Genomic DNA, 13,703 nt, shown 5'->3' with positions numbered 1-13,703 from the left:
CCATAAAATGAAAAATAAGAATGAATGCAACTTTTGTTATGATAAAGATTTTGCAAGTAGACCGGGTAAGCTGCAGCCATATAATCAAATCAGTTAAAGTGGATTTCTTCACTTAGAACTTAAAATGATCTTAAAAGAAAATTTGCCATTTCTGTCATGGTTTAACACATCTGGCAGCTAAGACAACCACACAGCCATTCACTCACTTCCCCTTTCCCCAGTGAGATGGGGGAGAAAATCGAACGAAAAAAAGGTAAAAAAAAGTAAAATTTTTGGGTCAAGATAAAAACAGTTTATAGGACAGAAAAGGAAGATGATGATGATAACAACAACAATAATAGAATATACAAAACAAGTCACATACAGCACAATTTCTCACCATCTGAAGCCGATATTCAGCTAGTTCCTGAGCTGCCCCTCCTCCTGGCCACCTTGCCCCCCCAGTTATATATGGAGCATGACATCATACAGTATGCAACATCCCTTTGGTCAGTTTGGGTCAGCTGTCCTGGCTGCGTCCCCTCTCAGCTTCTTGGGCACCCTCTGCCTTTGCATTGGCAGGGCAGCATGAGAAGCTGAAAAGTCCTTGACTGCTTGGCAACAACTAAAATATCAGTGTGTTATCAACATTATTCTCATCCTAAATCCAAAACACAGCACTATACCAGCAGCTAGAAAGAAAATTAACTCTATCCCTGCCAAAACTGGGACAGCTGTTTTAGCCCTTATTTATTCAAGGGCTCAATATTATTTGAGCTCAATAATATAGTCTATGGTCTGTTCCCAAAATGAAGCCACGTTAGAAAGCAGGTATAAAAGATAAAACTGATTATCTCTTTGCTTTTTTTAGTTGTGGTTTTTTTTTTCCACATGGCTTTTGCACATACAGTTTTCAGAACAGTACTGCTCTTTTGCTCTCTAAAGAATTAGCCAACTCCAGTGACAAATCTGTGTTCTGCAAAGCTTCATTCCTCCCCACTTATATGTCAAATGCTTTAATTCAGATAAAAATTAAAAGCCTAAAACCTAGTTAAACCTTTGTACTGAATATGCATTACTTTGATACTTTATAATCCACATTAAAATGTGGCTACGTGTTAAAAAAGAATTCTGTCCTGATGCAGAGATCTATAGCATCCCTGATTTTATTACACTGAATGAGTATATCAAAATGTTGTCCGCGGAATTCACTCTTGCATTGCTGAGGATCACTGAAAGGGAAAGGAAGATACAAGCACTATTTAAGCAAAACATTTGAACTATAAATTAAAAAGCTAAACAAGCCAGCAACTCTACACAGATAATTAAAGGCTCTAAGAGATGGCAAGTCAGAAAACAGACTTTAGAAGTAAAGCATGTCACTCTCATAGCTTGGGCTGAGGAAAGAGAACAGAAATATTCATTAAACTTAGATGATAAAAAGAATTTTTTCTTAAATGAAAAACATTCTTCTCAGTAACTTGGAGGGACCGTGGTTTCAGAATACAGTGTTAGTACCACTGCTCTTTATTTCTAGGTCCTTCAGATGCAACTGGCATTAAAGCATAAGGATGGAGAAAAAAGAAAAAAGAGAAAAAAGAGAAAAAAGGAACAAAACAGAGGCAGGCTTGGCCAAACTGACAGCTCACTATGTGACTATGATATTGTTTAGTTTTGAGGCTTCAATTATGCATGGACAAGTTTTTCTACTTCTAATACAGTGCATTAGAGCAGTAATCGCAGGACTGCCTTATCATTTGTCCAGCTGAGTGAAATTTAATGTTAACCATTATTTTTTTTTCCTTGCTCAGACTTGCAGTAAGAACATAGCAGTGGGCACGCTGACACTGCTGTCAGTAGCTGAGTAATTGCTCTCAAATCCCAAGGGCTGTAAAACTCAATCCCTTCTGTTGTTTTTGCCAGTCAGAATCAGACATCTTCACTTCCACGAGTGACTGGGACTGATAAGGGAGAAGCCTTCTTCTGGGCAGAAGCTCTGGAAAAAAATGCAAAATTCAGCCAGAGATTCTTGCCAGTAGGAAATCCACCCGTGGTGTTCTGATAGAGGCAAGAAGCTTTTCAGGTCTAAACTACAGGAACTGCTAAAATTTACATTTCAAACAACATCTAGAGAAACTAAAGAAAGGAGAGAAAAAGAAAGAAGGGTGCCTTCAGTTAGGAACAACTCTGTTTTAGTTAAGAGCAATACACAGCAGGAGATATCAGTGACAGCCACAGGAATAAATGAATCACTTCACTACCAAAAATAAAATTTGTTTTGCACTGCAGTAGCCACAATTTGCTATGCTCACAAGTACTACGTTGGGAGGGGCAGAGAAAGTAAGATACCGTAGAGTTTGATTTGACTTAGCATCCTCAGCATGGTGTTTCTTGCTTGGAACCGAATCTTTTTCTGTTATACAGTTGCAATCATTCATTCTGTTCTAAGACTTTATATGAAAAATCATGTTTTTCTCACTCTTTTCATGGTGCAAAGCAATAAAAATGTATTGTTAGCATGGCTGCACTCAGCTCAAGCCTGACTATGATTTAATCTATTATTTTATTGTTGGATTTCTTTTTGATATTTGAAGTTTGTGAAAGACTGATGTTTTGATGTCGTATCTCTACACAGTGGCAACATTTTTGAAAGTAATCCACATGTTCCAAAGTTATTTTGCAAAGTTTGTGAACTTCTGCTAATGCCAGTGCAAGCTGTATAGTAAAGACTGCTCCATTTCATTTTTCAGTGTCGTACTGTTCACTGGGGTTAAGCAGTCACAAGGATCAGGGACAGAGAATGGTGAAGTAAAGGACCAAGCAAGTTGCCTAGAATTATTCTATAAAGCCTGCATCTGGAGTTGCTTTACAGAAGATCTGGGATAAACAGACAAAAATTATACATACAGGAGAATCACCTCTGTGTGGAGCTCCACATAGCCATAATCACAGGATATCACTTGAAAAATGATGCACATTTTCAACTATGGAAAATTATTATGCAACATTTGTGCAATGCACAATTATATATTAATGCATTAATATATGGTGGATAGTGGGGACCCAACATCCATACCAGATGCATTCCAGGGATCAGTTGCTTTTCCAGTAAATGCAAAAGAGCAACAGGCAACAAGAACCTGCGCTAATTGCCTTCATTACCTTTATGGCCACAGGGCTTCAGGGATTAACAGAATGGTTGGTCATACCATGACCATTGTGTTGGGTTTGCGTGGCAAGGTTTTGGTAGCGGGGGGGCTACAGGGGTGGCTTCTGTGAGAAGCTGCTAGAAGCTCCCCCTGTGTCTGACAGAGCCAATGCCAGCCGGCTCCAAGACGGGCCCGCCGCTGGCCAAGGCCAAGCCAATCGGTGCCTCTGTGATAACATATTTAAGAAGAAGAAAAACACTTAGAGAGAGAGAGCTTTTGCAGCCGGAGAGAGGAGTGAGAAGATGTATGAAACTCTGCAGACACCAAGGTCAGTGCAGATGGAGGGGGAGGAGGAGCTCCAGGCGCCGGAGCAGAGATCCCCCTGCAGCCCGTGGTGAAGGCCATGGTGAAGCAGGCTGTCCCCCTGCAGCCCATGGAGGAAGGATGAGGGGGTGTAGAGATTCCACCTGCAGCCCGTGGAGGACCCCACGCCGGAGCAGGTGGAGGCACCTGAAGGAGGCTGCGGCCCGTGGGAAGCCCACGCTGGAGCAAGTTCCTGGCCGGACCAGTGGACCCGTGAAGAGGGGAGCCCACGCCAGGGCAGGTTTGCTGGCAGGACTTGTGACCCCGTGGGGGACCCCACGCTGGAGCAGTCTGCTCCTGAAGGTCTGCACCCCGTGAGAGGGACTCCATGCTGGAGCAGGGGAACGATGAGAGGAGTCCTCCCCCTGAGGATGAAGAAGCGGCAGAAACACCGTGAGATGAACTGACCGTAACCCCCATTCCCCGTCCCCCTGTGCCGCTGAGGCAGGGGGAAGGTTGAAGCCGGGAGTGAAGTTGAGCCCGGGAAGATGGGAGGGGTGGGGGGAGGTGTTTTAAGAGTTGATTTTATTTTCTCATTCCTCTACTCTGTTTTGCCTAGTAATAAATTAGATGAATTCCCTCTCTAAGTTCGGTCTGTTTTGCTCGTGACAACAATTAGTGAGTGATCTCTCCCTGTCCTTATCTCGACCTGCAAGCATTTCGTTATGCCTTTTCTCCCCTGTTTGGTGAAGGAGGGGAGTGAGAGAGCGGCTCTGGTGGGCACCTGGCCTCCAGCCAGGGTCAACCCACCACAACCATGCATCTGAGTTTATTTAAACAATATTAATAATAATAATTTACTTAATAACAGTGAGTTGTTATACACCATACTTTTCTTTTATGAGAGTATGTGAAGAAAGGTAGTATATTTGTTGTATTTTTCTCCTTGCTTGAAAGAAGACATGCCAAACTAGACTTATTCATTAAGAGATATTTTCATGCTCATTGCTTTTTCAAGGACTTAACAGTGTTTGCAGCAACAAATTCCACCCTACACATTGCATTTCCTAGGCTCTATTTATTCTAAATAAAAGGCACTTCTGAATGTCCTGAGCACAACAAGTGGCAGATTACTCAAGAAACAAAAAAACCCCAATACTCACCCCTAAGACTCAGAAGGGGAGTGCTAAGAAAGATAGGAGGCAGAAAAAAAAAGAAAAAGAAAAAAAAAGGGAAACTAGACTTGAAATTATAACATTGTGAAATCCTAGAAATTTAAGAAACAAAATCTCTAGAATGGAAAATTGTTGATATAAATGGCACTTAATTTTTAGAATGTCCCACCTGATTTCTCAAATATGCCTACAATAATGCCTGTCTTTGAGGTCCCTGTAACTATAGTGCGGTATGCATTTCCCCTCTTAGCCTGGCACCCACAGGACTGTGGAAGCCTTTGCACTGCCCAGTCGGGTTAGTTAGTGCATATGGGATGCAATTCTGCGGCTTCCAAACTCCAAAAACCTCCTCTGGCTTAGTGGGAAACACTTCAGGTTCTGACAGTCCCAAAGGTATTCCAGGCAGAAGACTTTAATATTAGGCTTTGTGACCCTTGGGAGGAAAAACTTCAAATTTGAGTTCTCCTTAAGCACTATGAACTAACCACCTTCTAGAACAGGACCTCCCCCCACCCCAGAAGGAAAAAGATTAAATCATTAATTACCAAATCAGAAGCCAAACTACACAGAAAACCATAAAAATAACATAAAAAGTTAGACTACACTAATAATTTGTCTTAAAAAAAAAAAAAAGTTAAAAAAATTTGTCGTTTCAAGTTTCTCCAAGATATATCTTAGCCATGGATGCTCCTATCTATCTTCAAAGGGAGACTCTTTGATGCTTTCATTTGCCATGAAGCCAAGAAGTCATCTTGGTTGCACTGCATCACCAGAACACTGTCTTTTTGGGGTTGACCTTTGTAGTATATTTGGACTGCTGACAATCTTTTTCTCCATCTGCCCCAAGGCTATCTGCTTTGGGTATTTCTCTAGGGGTGTAACATTTATGCCCATCTGTACAAAATGGGATCTCACCCTTTTTATACCTGTCCCTTTTTAGAGCTTGCTTACTCTCTGGCTACGTTATGTCGTGGGAATGAAGCCTTAATAAATCACTTACAGAGTACAGCCCCAGTAACTTACTTGTTCTCCCTCTATATTCGGGCTCTAAAGTACCAATTGCAAATAAAGCAAATGGGACCAACCTCCATCCCTGTGAACCTTTTTGGATTTACAACATTCTAGTCTCTAACTGGCACATTATAATAATCCTACTAAACTAGGATAAAAGAGGAATATTTTCAAGATTTTCGTACTGGTTTATAAAGCATTTATGATAAGCATTTATTATACATTGATTTTACTCTATAATCTCTAGCTTGCTATCAGCCCTCCAGAAAGACCACAAATGCTACATGCATAGACAATCTGGCTTGCAGCAGAAACCTGTTCTTCCTGTCCTTTGCCTTTTGCTTGGCATCTCCAGTTTTGCGGGTCTGTGCTGCCACAACACTGCACCCGTGGACCACAAAATTCCTATTCTCCAGCAACACAATGGGACTTGGAGGTCATCTTCTCCTTCTCAAGGCCCTGCTCGTTTCTGAAGGTCCTGCACATCAACTGGCTATATCCACTGCTTATGCTAGTCTCTGCAATGCAGCTCAACTTCTAGAGTCGAATTCAAGAGAACATCTTTATTCAGAAAAGCACCTGGACATGTACATGATTTTGCATGAGTTTTGTCCTGAATCATATTACCAAAACACGGAGAAGGCAAAACAGAGCTGCGAAGAGAAACAGTGAATGTCCTGGGGTACCCAGTGGCTGCACTGCTCCAGCTCTTGGACCAGACAGACAGCATCTCTAAAAATAATCTGGCAATTATCATCTTTCCTACATATAGGGGTGGGCCTAACCTGGCTACTGCAAAGATGTGGTAAACTGCTTCACAATGCACTTTGAATAGCTGTTCATGAAGGCCTGAACTTCATGTTACACTCAAGTTGATCTTAAAACAGCCTATGGATGAGGGCTGACAGGAGACCCAGGATGGTGCTGTGAAGTTACAGAACAACTCCCAGTAGTTCCAAAGAAAAAACATGAATTAAAAGTCTCATTACTTTAAAATATCAAGAAAATCCAGTGGAATTAAGCTATGCTCCACATAGATTGATTTTATTTTTCACATTATGACTTGGCAAGTTCACTGATGACAGCAAGCTGTGTGGCGCAGTCAATGTGTTGGAGGGAAGGGGTGCAATCCAGAGGGACCTCAACAGGCTTGAGAGGTGGGCCCATGAAGTTCAACAAGGCCAAGTGCAAGATCCTGCATATGGGTTGGGGCAATCCCAAGCAAGGGGCGTTGGTTTATGAGAAGCTCAACACGATCCAGCAACACGCACTTGCAGCCCAGAAAGCCAACCGTATCCTGGGCTGCATCAAAAGAAGCGTGACCAGCAGGTTAAGGGAGGGCATTCTGCCCCTCTACTCCGCCCTCATGAGACCCCACCTGGAGTACTGCATCCAGCTCTGGGGTCCCCCAGTACAAGAAAGACATGGACTTGTTGGAGCAAGTCTGGACAGTGGCCATGAAGGTGATCAGAGGGCTGGAGCCCCTCTCCTACGAGGACAGGCTAAGAGAGTTGGGACTGAAAAACAGGAGAAGGCTTCAGGGAGACCTTATTGCAGCCTTCCAGTACCTGAAGAGGCCTACAGGAAAGCTGCAGAGAGACTGTTTACAAGGACATGGAGTGTCAGGACAAGGGGTAATGGCTTTAAGCTGAAAGAGGGTAGATTTAGATTAGATGTTAGGAAAAAATTCTTCACTCTGAGGGTGGTGAGGCACTGGAACAGAGAAGTTGTGGAGGCCCCATCCCTGGCAGTGTTCAAGGCCAGGTTGGATGAGGCTTTGGGCAGCATGGTCTAATGGAGGGTGTCCCTGCCCATGGCAGAAGGGTTGGAACTAGATGATCTTTGAGGTCCCTCGTAACCCAAACCATTCTATGACTGTATAGATTTCATAACACAGGAAACATTTAGAATAATTTTTAAATTATTTTTGTCCTTGTTTTTTTTTGTTTGGGTCTTTTTTGGAGGGTGGTGGTGTTTGATTCATTTGTTTTTTTAAAGGTGGAGAGAAAGTGAACCCACCATTATAAAGAAGAACAGAAAACAGTATCAACTGAAAATTAAAGATATGCTCATCACTGTTAGCCTCCCAGTAAAAGAAGTCTTCCACATTTACATGGCAAGCCTACAAAATCCTTTGAGAGAAACAGTATCTGTGATGGAGGGATGTTGTATTTCTCTAGCATCATTAAATATGAATGGCAGGTAGCACTCATCCTCCGGATTTTCTTCAGCAAGAACCGCAACACACACAGAAGAAGGGTTTCAAAAATCAATATGCTCTCCAGCACTGCCGATAAGCTCCCAAGCTGCAGAACACTTTGCGACATATGGTTTCTTCCGCTGTGAATATCTGTTGTATTCCACCTCCTCTACAAAGCTGGGCATCAAGGTTTTTTTGTAAAATGCCTGTGTGTTGTAGTAGGGATTTACAGTGGAATCCAATAACGTGTAAAACCACAACTCAGTTACCTTATTGTGCTGGGAAGACTTTTAAAAAAAAAAAGAAGAGGCGGCTGTGACAGAACACAAAACCTGAATTCAATAAACTTGGTAAGGGTGATGTACTTTTGAGGTTACGACACTGTAATGCCATTAATCTAGCAGGAAAGATGGCCCTGGAAAAATACTGTTTTATGTATGTCCATTTACAAGCATTCATTTTCTTCCTGAATGTTGCCACATATGAGTGTTAGAGGGCGAGCTCTCACTCATTTTGCTTCGTAAGAGCTTGGAAGTCAGCTGAATGGAGATACCGCATGGGGATCTACTGGTAAGCCAAGGAAAGATCAGCTACATGAACCTTCCTGTATTTGAGACATCTTCCACTTCACCTGCTAAAATAATTAGAAAAATGATTGATCCGTGTCATGCCTGAGTGAATTGTTACAAGTATGGCCAGACGGGGATTACAGGGGGCAAAAAACAAATCATAAAAATCAACATGCAATTCAAAAATATGATTTACCAACTAGTGATTTCCATGTTTATGCAAGAGGAAACATAATTAGTACCTTGCAAACTGGGAAGCTTAAAAACCAACAAGCACAAAACACACCTCTCAGAAAGCATTATTATTATTATTATTTGACTCATGCTGTAGAGACACCATTGTCTCTATAGATGGGTTTTATATTGCTTTGCTTTTGTTATTGTGTAAGATAACAACCCAAAATCTGAAAGCTGTTTTGTTTGTTTGAGAGTGAGCTCCTCACAACTGGAAAATAAATAGCGCTGTTGCTTTGGAACCAGAATATAAAGACCAAAAATGTTAAGCTTAGCTTATTCCAAGCTGTCTTTTATTGAAAAATAGGATGTAGATTTTATTAAGAAAACCTCAAACCTAATACTTAAACCCCCCCACCCAAAATCAGTAAAAATACAATAAAATTATAATAAACACTTGCTATCTGTGGAAAAAGACAAAATCAATTCAGCCAATGTGTTTATGTAGAACCACTAAAATAAAATAGTAGAATAGCAGAATTCCCACAAATCATCATAGATCGAGACCTTTGGTACCAATCAATCACAATATAACATTATGGTCAAATTCTGCTCTCCCAACACTTCTCAGAAACCAAGAGCAGCTTTAAAGACAGAACTGGTGCTCACTTGGATTTACATTACATCCATATGAAGGCAATCTGGCAGTTATTTTTTAAACAAGCAATCAGAGGTTGAATGAAATTGTAAAACAGAGGGAGAACGTCCCAATATTTCACTTAGATGGATTTGATCCATGTTACTCTTCTTTGGAAGATCAATAATCAAATAATATGGGCAAATTCTCTTAATGACCAACCTGGAATTATTTTCACTTTCTTTTTTCTCTAGGGCCTTTTCTCCTTCATGCCTGGATATCACTCTCCATAAAGACCAGGCAAAAACTCACAAATGGAGATGTGTACCCAAGCTTTTAAGAAATAATTAATTTTTTTTTTTTAATACTACCTCATTTTCTAGTGCTCCAACAAGAACTGCTACAACATGGGATTTCACATAACTGTTTTCCAGCAGAGAAATAAACATCCTCAAGAGACTATCTTCAAAAGTCAGACAGGACAGGGTCCAGCCCCAGGAGAGGAGAAAAAGCTGGCTTCCACATGCTGACAGACACACAAATAAGACCAGGAGATTCTCTTCCCCTATCAATGCTTGAGTAGATGGAAATAAATATCTTCATTTCTTTTACTTACCAATCAAAGATAACACATTGAATAAAAAAATAGATTGAATTAATTTCTACCTCAACCTGGGTGCTGTTGTCACGTCCCTCTTCAAGCAGCAGATCCGTGAAACCCCCTGGCTCAGAGGAATCCTGGCCCATGCTGGCTCTGTTGGTGTCGACTGATTTGAGAGACTCTGACTGCCTTCTCCACCTGTGGCTGCTTACATGTGAATCCACTCGCACATTTTCCTCCACTACAGGGAAGTTCTGAACAACTTCATAAAACACACCTGTTTGACAAAAAAAAAAAAAAAAGAAAAACAAAACAGAAACCAAGATAATGAGTGGAACTTTGGTTCATAACCAAAAAACTAGGAATAGTAATCTTTCAATAAATGTTTCGAACCACTCTATAGCATAGCCAGTTAGATCTCTGATAAAGCCTCTACAACAGCATAAGAGTTTAAAAGAATAAATAGCATATTATACTTCCACAAAATTAAAGAATTTGGACTAAGTTTTGTAGACTCCTCTAAACATCCCAAATGTTTTATTTTCCTGCTTATTTTATGTCTGGGAAAAAGATTTCCCTGTAACTATTCTAACTTTGATACTTGCCTACTCATAGGTGTCACTTTTCAAAATAAAATAAATCTAAGAAACAAAATCAGTTAGTCATCTAACAAAACAAAATTAGAAGAGGCAGAGAAACACCGGTATGGACTTAGCTTTTGCTACTGATCTTATGTAGAAAGTGCTTGGAAGCCATGGTGAAAGGTGAATAAACATGAGGGGCATGAACTTCCCATAAACATTTGTTCCAATGCAAAAATAAAGCTGCCCCATTGTATAAGTGATAAATGCAAATGTCGTGTGAAGTCTGCAGACACCCACCGTATCCCCTGCAAAGGGTGAGCAGCTGGGAGGTGTGTTTTACATATTCCTTTTGGACTTTACTCATGCTCATTCATAACTTTTTCATGCTAGTAAAACTGCCACTAAGACAAAACTATAAATTCTTTGGCAGTTTCCAGTTTGCCCAATCCAAAAGCCAATCAAAGTATATTTTGTTAACTTATTTCAGTTAACACCATCAAGAGGGGGTAGAGTAATTTTGCATACTTTGCACTAAAAATTACATATGCTTTTCATACTGTCTTTGGGTCTAAAAGGAGAAGTAGGGGTGTGTTCTGTGCTTCTCATGTGCCAGGAAGAAAGGGATCTTGTTAAAAAAAACACAGAACTGTGAGGTTCCAAATGAACTCTCAAGAGAAGTGGCAAAGTAAAAGAAAAATACTGAGAAAGGATAGACTGGTAAATAAATGATTTGTAGAAATATTTCCATTGCTTCTGTTTGGCAGAAGCTTCTGAGCAAAGGAAGGCATCACTTACTAAGCATCACATATGTTGTCTAGGTACAGAAGAGATGGAAAAATAGAAAATTAGCTATCAAAGGTTTAAATAAGAAGTAAGATTTTCCTGCGTCATAGCAGGAACAGGTATAGGGGTCATGGATATAGGAGAATCTGCCAGACATTGCTCTTGACAGATCAGACAGAGTTACAGTACAGAAACAGTCTCCAATATACTTTAGGCTCTGTATGATTCCATTTTTCTATCAAATTCCCCCAAATCAACTAAACTTATTTCTTAAGCTATTTGATCACTCTCAACCATGCTGAAATTAAGGTGAGCCAAAGATGCTTTGTCACCTGGAGAAATCATAATTTAATAGAGATGCAAAACGAGCAATCTCAGGCCATAACTTTCCTCAGACCCAAAGTAATCAGGCTTCTTTTATTTTAATTGGTGGCTTTTTGAAACCTGTTTCCTTGCATTTCTTAAAAGCCTTAGAACACTTATCTTCATCAAATTGCCACCGCGCTCCCTGTTTTATCAAGCAATCAGCTGCCAGATGCAGAGGAACAGCTCAGCAGATGAACTAACTTACTCCTCTGCTGTCCTTATCAAAATCTATTCAAAGCTGCCCTCCCTGCTTCAGCTTGGAGGCACTCACCACGCTGTTATGGGCTGACGGGCACAGCGAACTGCTCAGATACAATTGCAGATAGGAACCTTCTGCCTGTGATACGCAACACCTGAGGCTGGGTCCATGGAGGCAACGCTTGCTCTCCTGTCGCAAGCCAGGTCTGAGGCACTAAGACGCTCAGCACCGTCTGCGAGGCATGGGGAGCATTAGAAACCTACAAACAGGGGTCCCAGGCTACAGAGCAATGGCTACATGTCTCCAGGACCCTGTTTCCTTCTTCTCAAGCATCTTCCCTGGCTGCTCTTGGTGGCTCAAAACCAACATTCAGAGAGGCAAAACCCATATTTATCCTCATTTTGCACTCCCACTGTAGCCTACTCCTTATGGCCAACAATCAACACATTGAGGCAATCACCTAAATTAGAAAATGTGAAAGTTACGGGAGGGTTTTAAGTCCTATCCACCTCAGGCTGAGCCTTGTCTGTAAAGTAAAGCAATTATACTTTTTTCTCCCCCATCCTAAACAGAAATGAATATGGTTTCAAAGCTTTAAGGTGTTGTAACATAAACTGCTTTTTAAAATAATAATGATATAGTGCTGGACAGATGGAGGAAATAAGCACGTTCAGATATTTCCAACCGCTTGTAAATTCTACACGTTTCTCCATAATTTTCTTTTACAGTATAATTGCATCATGGCATCTGCAAAATTTGGCATGGACCATTCCCCATTACAGAAATCTTTGATGTTGTCAGTGCACAACTTTTATCCTGCTTCGACCATTTTAATTAATTATTTTTCTCTTGAAATATAGAAAATGTTCTAAAACATACTGTTACTGCACTATTACACTGATAAATATTATTTTATACATACAAGCTATACTGACATAAAGAAGCTTTATAATCATCTAACTGTATTTAGAATACGTTAGATCCTTCAACATTTACTAGTAGAGAAAATTAAAAGCATGAACTGATAATGTTTTCAGTTTAAAATTAGTCTTTGGGGTTTTTTCACCATTATCCCTGAAAGCTTCTATCAGCGTTACCACTAGACTAGTTAACTGTCCTGGGCTGGCAGAGTGGGAATACTGAAGCTAAAACATGAGGTAAAATCTGGATGTGTTTTCAGGGAATAAAGACAGAATTTACTGTAGGCTTCTTCCATCCTTACACCTTTTTCTTAAGCTATTGGGGATGGAGAAAGAGAGATGATGGGCCTGGCCAGACCAGCTCTGATCCAGCATGGTGTCTCCGGTTTATCCCGATACATCTCTAATCCTAAGAAAGTGATAAACAAGATTTTTTTAAAGTGAATTGAACAGGGTGTTTTCTGTTCATTTTATGTAAATATAATTGAAATAAGTAATTTATATAAATTCTCAGATAATTGATAAATTAATTTTCAAGTTCTAAACACAGGCAGCTCATGAAGAAAAAGCATTCAGAGACCTAAAATTCCAATACTTTACAAGTTAGAATTATTTCATGTTTCTGGTTGAAATCTCTGTGTAGCTAATAAATCACATAAAAGGCATTTTAGAGGAAATGTACCAAAGTATTATACTCTTATCTTTTAGATCTCGGAGTTCGCACCTAATTAACACTGAAGGAGAGCATGTCATTCAAATCAATTGGAAAGCAGCCAAATGCTGTAAAATCTGATTAATAATAAAATCATAATATTGGCAAACACAGATGAGTAGTAACTTGTTCAACGTGTATGAACAGAGACTCAGAACTACAATAAGCGTTTAAATCCGTTAAAATTGGAACTACAGTTTTCAACAGACATTTTTATGTGCAAACCACAAGAGTGTTATACATAGTCCTGTCACTGGCATGCAAATCCCTCGGTGTGAAGGTCTGTAGAGCTGATATTGTACTGTAATATTTTGGAAGCCGTAAAAATAGAGTACAGAACT

The 13,703-nt window shown here is 40.3% G+C and overlaps 1 protein-coding gene across 1 annotated transcript in view; it reads right to left on the bottom strand.

The window, feature by feature from the left end:
- The window catches only part of PLXDC2 (plexin domain containing 2), a 272,495-nt gene that overhangs the window by 134,526 nt on the left and 124,266 nt on the right, over nt 1–13,703 (bottom strand). Inside the window, exon 2 of the mRNA XM_054817548.1 lies at nt 9,864–10,075. Within this exon, the coding sequence (XP_054673523.1) occupies nt 9,864–10,075 (212 nt within the window). The remainder of the gene's footprint in view (nt 1–9,863; nt 10,076–13,703) is intronic.

Source organism: Grus americana, chromosome 2, assembly GCF_028858705.1.
Source record: "Grus americana isolate bGruAme1 chromosome 2, bGruAme1.mat, whole genome shotgun sequence".
NCBI lineage: Eukaryota > Metazoa > Chordata > Aves > Gruiformes > Gruidae > Grus > Grus americana.
This window is presented reverse-complemented; position numbering and strand designations above follow the sequence as displayed.